Source organism: Pterocles gutturalis, unplaced genomic scaffold (genome assembly GCF_000699245.1).
Source record: "Pterocles gutturalis isolate BGI_N339 unplaced genomic scaffold, ASM69924v1 scaffold27197, whole genome shotgun sequence".
NCBI classification, from domain to species: Eukaryota; Metazoa; Chordata; class Aves; order Pterocliformes; family Pteroclidae; genus Pterocles; species Pterocles gutturalis.
Window position 1 is genome coordinate 23,132 of NW_010113621.1, and position 8,065 is coordinate 31,196.

The 8,065-nt window shown below is 43.7% G+C and overlaps 1 protein-coding gene across 1 annotated transcript in view; it reads right to left on the bottom strand.

The window, feature by feature from the left end:
* GPATCH2L (G patch domain containing 2-like) overlaps positions 1-7,182 on the bottom strand; it is a 26,097-nt gene extending 18,915 nt beyond the window's left edge. Inside the window, exons 1-2 of the mRNA XM_010074580.1 lie at positions 6,518-7,182; positions 187-251 (exon numbers count right to left, since the gene is read on the bottom strand). Of these exons, the coding sequence (XP_010072882.1) occupies positions 187-251; positions 6,518-7,176 (724 nt within the window). The 5' untranslated portion in view covers positions 7,177-7,182. The remainder of the gene's footprint in view (positions 1-186; positions 252-6,517) is intronic.
* Positions 7,183-8,065: the final 883 nt, after the last annotated feature.

The following is an 8,065-nucleotide window of genomic DNA, read 5'->3' on the forward strand; positions in this document are numbered from 1 at the left end:
TTTATCCAAACCACACCTTGGTAGCCCTCAGCTCATTTCTTAACTTCTAGCCCCTCCCAGTCACTGGCCTTTCTCCCATACTTCCCTCTCTATCCCTCTTCAAACGTAGATCTTTCTTTGTATTTGTAAAGAAAGTAAAATATATTTCCCAGCAACACATGAAGAAAATTACAGGGCAGTTGTTACCTTGGCGGCCCTCATCATTGGTAAACAGGCCAGTATCACTGCTGCTGCATACACTGCTGGTTTCACTGGAACAAAAACAAACAAAAAACCCCATTGTTACAATTGCACAAAACACAAACCACTTTATTACATTTTACTACCTTCTCTGAGCCCAAAATGCTTTACATATCTCACAGAAATTGCATTTCAGGTACATCACTGGGTCTAGCATGGGACATAATTGCCTTCTGTTAAAACCTAGCAATGCTGTATCACTTGAAAAAGAGTAGAATACTGTATCTAGTCTAGTTCTAAGTTATCAAAATTAATTAATACAATGGTATTTGCCTCAGATACCAGAGTTAATAACCTAACTATGACATTGTCTGGAATACTCACTAGGAAATTAAGTGCAGTTAAAAACTCCGTCCTGGGGTCACTTAACCGCTACGAAAACCCTCTGAAGTTTTCTACTTCAGATTCCTTTTTCTCAAAAATGTTGCACAGGTACATAAACGCCCCCTTCAATCTACTGCAACTTTTATTTTATTTGGAGGAAAGAGCAGCTGGTATATTTGCATCTCTTCAGCTAAATACCTTAGCACAGCATGACTTACTGCTGAATACAACCTCGTTACAGCATGCTTTGCATTTGCTGAAGCAGTTACAGGAGACTTAATTCTTGAACCAAAGAATTAAACTAGAAATTAATGTGTAGAAAGCCACTAATTGACTGTAAAGCTGGATGAATATTTGTAGCAGAAGTACATGCTCAGGTCAGTCCCAAGCATCTGATGGCTTTAATGCTGATATTAAATCAATCCTTGGACACGTCGGGCGATACTTCCTCTGATTCAGCTGAGAGATATCAACACAAGCAGAAACTACTTTGCCCACCCCCTTAGCGCTAAGGCCTTAGATATGAACATCAGGTATAACTCAGCACTAGAAGCAATCTCCAATCAGGGCATGCTGTTAGAAAGAACCTCTGGGTCCCTCTTTTTCAGGGAAATTGGATCATACTAAACATCAGTATCAACAGGAGACTGCTCCATTCAAAAGGCTGAAGGATGAGGGATCATAAGACACACTACACCAAAGAACTGTAGGCACATATTAAAACCCCATTTTGTGAGCATATTACTGCTCTTAGAAAATGGCCTCTAAGGTTTGGCCAAATCAACTTGTCATGCTGGATATCTACAAACTCTGCCTCTTCATCACTGCATAAAGGCCATTTAAACTTAAAGGATGAACAGTCTGTACATCATTCCCACATTTCAGTATGTAAGTTAATATCAAATTCCAAATAAATCCATTACAAAGTTTGGTCATCCATTCACCCTCCCACATATATACCACAGCAATTAAGGCCAAAGACTGAGAACCATGAGTCATTCATTTCATTCCTAGCTCTTCTACCAACTCACTGTATGACCCTGGCCAAATCTCTTTGCATGTCTGTTTTCCCTTTTGAAAGCCTGGATTAATAGTGCTCACAAGCAGCAGAAGCAAGGTTTGAGTGACTGCTTCATAAGGTTTTAGCACCCTCAGAGGAAAGGTGCCTGAGAAAGCAAAAAGCATTAAGTCAAGATACCAGATCATGTTAACAATACTTTAAGCACCCTGTTTGTACTGAGAGCTCTTTAGTTCTTTATAGATACACATTATGGCCATTGCTTTACTGGAATGAATTTTCATGGATCTCATCCACTTTACCACCCCTTTTACACTTCAGGGCTGAACACAAACTAGACTCCTACACAAGCCTTTCTGCAGGTCCAGTAAGCACTGATTAATGACCTCCACTTGCAAAGGAGGCTACTTACCTTAACCATGAAATAATAAATGCTATTGATCCGACAAGCTACTGCTATAGAGTGTTATTGATCACCCAATCTTTGGTTAAAATGGTCCTCATTTAGCAATTTCACTGTTGCAAACACCTGGAGCAAAGCATGCTTTTAATTAAATAGTTTGGGGGAGTTAAAGTGAGAGGTGATGGACAGAGATCTCAGGTTTCCCCCATTTATTCTTTCGCCTGAGCTATTGTTTGTGTCAGGAGGGATATTGATTTTCTATAAAAATAAGAAAACAAGAGGCACCGAGGGGCTGCAGAAGGTCAGGTTGGGCTGGAGAAGGAGGGGAAGTTGAACACTCTGTCTTTGTCACTTGCCTTCGAAGAGAGGAATTTTTTCCTTATGGAGAGACTGGCCTCCAATTCATCAGCTTAGCCAGGCCCTTGACTGCCACTGTCATCGAAACAGCTCCCTTCCAAAGGGCAAAGAAACTGTACTGCACACTCAGGATGAGCACTGGTTACACTCCCAGGCCAGAATACTCTCCTGGTTTTGGCTAGGGTAGAGTTAAATTTTCCTCATAGTAGCTCTATGATGTTATGTTTTGGACTTGTGACCAAAACAGTGTTGATAACACACTTATGTTTTAGTTATTGCTGAACAATGCTAAAACAGTGCCAAGGCCGTCTGTTTCTCACACTGCCCTGCCAGCAAGTGGGCTGAGGGTGCACAAGAAGCTGGGACGGGACACAGCCGGGACAGCTGACCCCAACTGACCACTGGGATATCCCACACCATGCAACGTCCTGCTAAGCAATAAAAGCCGTCAGAAAGAAGAAGGAAGGGGGTAATTTGGAGTTACGGCATTTGTCTTCCCAAGTAACTGTTAGGCATGATGAAGCCCTGCTTTCCTCGGAATGGCTAAACATCTGCCTGCCAATGGGAAGTAGTGAATTAATTCCTTATTTTGCTTTGCTACCACACATAGCTTTTGCTACTAAACCAACTTTATCTCAACCCACAAGTTTTCTCACTTTTCCTCTTCTGACCCTCTCCCTCATCCCGCTGTGAGGGAGTGAGCGGGTGGCTGTGTGGGGCTCTGCTGCCTATCCAGGTTAAACCACAACAAATATATCAGCAGCAAGCCAGTGAAGTCACACAGCATTAGTGGGTCGGTACAATTCTCAGTTTGAAAAAGTCACGTTAAAGAGTTATGGCACTTGAGAGTAGATCCACATCTTTCACTAATAAGCACATCAGGGTGATTTTTCAGACAGCTCTTCTACTATGGTTTGTTCTGCCCTCAAGCCAAACCCAGACCATTCTGGGAGTACTCAGCTAAGACCAGCAAGGGGAAGAACTTCAGCACTCAATATATACTTTGCCTTTGCTTTATTATGGCTGCAAGGAGCCTCAAAGCATTAAGAGACAGAAGGGCATGTTGCTTCTAACAGCCTTGGCAGTTGTCACCTTTGTACAAATATATAAGTACCTACTAAGACCATTTGCTTCCTCTGTTATTTCCACAGCCATTTATCAGGTTTTGAGTCATGTCATTACCCAATTCAAAACCATCATCATTCCCTCATCACGTTCCTGTACATCTTTCCTTCTCTCAATTTGTGTTCACCTCTTGCCACGTTTGGCAAACAATTTCAAAGATTTCATTTCATGCAGACTTGGAATCACAATATTGCACCATGTCTTCCTGCAGGAAAAGACTGGGTGCAGTTCCACAAGGAAACTGTGAAAACTACCTCCTCATTAAGGATCCATGTCCAAAGCTTTCTCAGTGAATGGGTGTTTATCTCCTGAATACAGGAGGTTTTTGACCTGACTTAGCATAAGGAGCCTTCTAGAAAGCAGAGAAAATGCTGGTTATTTCAGCATTTACAGAGTCATTCCTACATAACAAATAAAAGCAAGTGCCAGCGGAGGGGAAGAAAAAGAAGGTGAAAAAAAAAAGTTCTAAACACACAACCTAGTTTGCCTAAGAACTTAGTCTCACTTTGTGACACTCTCCACTGCTAGATGAGTAAAGACTAGTGGAACCAATTCAGTATCTAAGTGTTTCATAAATCACTAGATCACCACAGACTGCTTCCAAGTCCCACAAGCTGTATCAGTCACTTTCCCTCCCATCAGCCTGTGATGACAACCGTACCATTCACTCTCCTAGGCATCCCATTTCCTTCTGTCTTCCTCAGGATATGCCCTTGTTATTCCTCTGTGCAAAGTACTTCTCTTACGGTACCAGAAAAAACATCTAGAGTAGAGTGAGTGCGAGGTAAGCAAAGCCAGTTTCACCCTGCTGTTAGCAGCAAAGTGCTACATTTAGAGCAGCAGAGACCAAAGCATGATCCTTCACTGCTGAAGAATACTCTGCAGTGAAGAGTACCGTATGTATTTCTCTCTCCCACTTTGACCCTCCCCAGTGAGTCACAGCACATATCACACATGTGGTGTTGGAGAGGTCAAATATTCCAACCCCTGGCTTTCCAAAGAGAATCCCAAGGATTTGGCAGCAGATGGTAAATGTCATTTGATGCAGACACTTGCACAATAATTAGTTTGAGAGCAAGGCACAACTGAGACAGAACAAAGCAATCTCCCAGCATGATCCTCAAGTAACAGTCCAAAGCTGTTTATTTACTCTTTCAAAGGCTGGCACAAATAAAGGCTGGAAGAAAGCCTGCTGGTTTAAATTCAAGTTTGACATGACGGAACAGGCTCTGACTGGTGGAAAAAAAACCTCAAGGAACACTGTCCATCACTGCCACATCAAGGGTATCTCTCAGTCCATCACCACTGACATGCAACATTCACGGGCTACTCAGCACATTCCCTTTCCTGGGCTACCAGCAAATACCTCTGAAAAGATAAAAGTGTTTTTAATACCTAGTAGCAAAAAGGCATCCACCAGTCTCTTCAAAAGGCCCACTTTGCACCCACTTTTTAAGCAAACAGCAGCCACTTTTTAAGGAAAAAAAATGCCCACTTTTTTGCTACTTTCACCCTATAATGATTACATACAAACCACACTGATTCAGTGAAAATGCAGCAGTGGTCCCCTGGATCAGGACAGTGAGAACATATTACAATCTATGCTTTTCACAGTCTACCAGAAAATACCAATGAGAAGTTTGCACTTCCAGCTACTATCCACAAAGCCCTCAATAACCAAGTGTCACCTGTCCACTCTAACAAACTGCAGGAGCTAGACAGGCAAAACACTGAAATGAACCTTAACATATGAACAATTATATTGGATCAAACAATTGTACTGTCCAAATCCACTCTCCTCTGTCTGATAGCGTCTATTACAGTTGATGCTTGAGGAAAGAATATTCTAGCAGTCAGCAGTTTAACAACTTCCTGAAAAAGATCTTCCATCTGGGCTGTAATACTATAACAGCCCCTGACAAATCTATGTTCCACATCCCCCTTTTGAACACATTTAAATTTTTGACCTCTCAAATGTCCCACAGCAGAGTTCCAAACCTCATGTTTTATGAAAAATAATATATTTTTTTTGTTTTAAATGTTTCCTAAATGTCTCCTGCCTCTTACACAATGACAATTGGCAAATAGACCCTATTCACCTTCTGTATGCCATTCATTTAGAAGTCTCCCTGCCCATGGCAGGGGGGTGGAACTGGATGATCTCTAAGGTCCCTTCTGACCCAAACCATTCTGTGATGATTCTCTTCTATTTCATTCTCAGCAGTTGTTTCTTTTCCAACATGAAAAATCTCTTTGTACAGAAGCAGTTTTATAACCCCAAATCTTCTACGGAGAGAAGACACACTCAAGGGAAAAATTCCCAGGAATGACACACAAATTCACATCATGACATTTACACTTCTCATTTTCATCTCTTGTATGAGATTCTGCCACAAAGTTCTCCAAAAGTGGACACAAAGACATGTCAGACTCCACTGTTTGCACAGGTGTCCTGGTTTCTTATCCTGTAAGTATTAATTCAGTTTCCCCCAACTTCTCTATTGTCTCGCTACATTTTCTGCATAGCTAGCCTTTCAGGACCTTATTACAGATCCAGAACAGAGATGCAGAACTGCAAAAAAGATGTTTTGACTGAGGTTCACACAGTACCTGCACAGAGGGCTAGTGGTCATGATGGAAGATCTGATCTGTTCTCTATTACTATTTAGGGTAAATGCTGAAAACAAGAAACTGAAATCAGTTCGCATCAATCAAGCAACGCAAGTGCCAACTGGATTTACTCTCCAAATCTCAGGCCACAAGCAGGCCACTTTGTAGCTGCAGGGCCACAGACATTTCAGAGGGTTCCCTGTGTAACAGGAGCCAGAAACATACCAGCTTGCCAACTTTTCAAGGAAGCGTTCTGGGTCATTAGTACAGCATTGACAGAAAAGACTTGGAAAAAATCTACAGTTTAGAAGTAGCTGAGATATTTCTCCTCTTCAGAAAGAGAACAGCATAGAATAATTTTGATAAGAACTTCTAAATGCAAAGCACAAGATTTACAAGGCAGCCATGTGACTAGCACAGGGAAGAAACTGAGATCTCACCATTCTGACATGTTTTCATCTGAGCCCTGCTTCTGTTCACCAGCATCACACTCCATCTGCTCCTTCCTTCCCCCTTTGCTGAGGAAGGGCCTGTTCTCTCCTGATTCACAAAGGCCATGACCAGACGATGTCCAAGGGGTATTCTCCTTCCAGCGTGAAAGACGCTGTTTCTTGGCTGACTTGAACCTGCAGCCCCTCTCATAGTTCCACTCTGATACCCTGAGCTTTTGCTGGAGGCTGGCAGCCACCTCTGATGTCACACGTTTGACTTTCCGTCGGCGCCTGAGAGGTCGACAGGGTGCATTTTCTGTAAAGGAGTCTGACTCATGCCATGAGTGTTGCTTGCTCCTCAGGGTGGCACTGAGAGCTGGGTGCTGCTTGACCACTGCCACGTCATCAGAGTCACTGAAATTGGCTGTCAGAACCTCACGGCAATCCTTGACAGCTTCGTCCAAGCTTGACTCTGAGGCCTCGCTGTAGCAGCAGGCATGCTCTGCCTGATGTGTGAAGTCTGAGCGTCGTTTTCGACCCCGTCTCTTGCGAAGCTGACGCCGCTGCTGCCGTGGGCTTAGGGCCATCTCTTCCCAGAGCTCATCCAGCTTGTTCTGTTCTGAAGTCTGCTCTAAGGCTGAAGCCAAGTCATGCACCAGTTCATCCATTGGCAATGTCTACTAAAAGTGACAACAAACAATTAACACCAGACATAAATGCTGCTACCAAGACATCACTAGACTACAGTATGCTATAGCCTTTGTAACATTAATCAAGTTACACTTACTTTGGAGCTCCCTGGGAGAACCCTGTGCAGGACAACTGCTGCTTCTTGGGCTAATGCTCACTCCTTCCTTTTGCAAGAGTTAAATCCCTCTTCTAACCATGATTGAAGAGATCATGTTACTGCAGCATGGGGGTCAAGTGCTCTGTGTCTGAAAAGGCCTTAAGGTTGCATCTTTTCTGTTGAAGCAACGTGCTCTATTACACATCTTAAGGGCACACGAGCCTGCAACCAGCTCACTACCTGGTGTCGGTAAACCACAAAGAAAGGTTAGCCTGCTTGGCAAACAGATCGAATCTTCCCAAAAGCAAAGCAGCAAAGCTGGGAGTAAAACAGACAGTAAAACATAGTTTGCAAGCCAGCATGACTTCAACGGCAAAACAATGTGTATGGGACCCCCTGCTCCTCAGAACAGCGTGTATGAGACTGAGCCCCAACTCCTACTGCCAAAAATATCCCACTCCTTCCCCCTCAGGGCTGTCAGGTCAGCGTGCCAATCCCTACATTCTGACTAAATCTCTCTCCTCACAACTTCCCTCTCCCCGCCCGTGCCCTGCAGGCGTGGGATTTCTCCCCTCACCTCCTCCCGGGCTCAGAAATACCTGCACCCCAGCCCCGGTGAAGCACCTGCTGCCTCAGGCCTCCCTCCCTTAGTCCGAGCGCCCTCAGGGACCCGGCCACACAGTCTCTCTCCTCCGAAGAAAAAACAATGTCCTCTGCTGAACAACCCTACCGGCAAGCCCTGTCTTTAACCGCACCCCCTCCCAAACTCG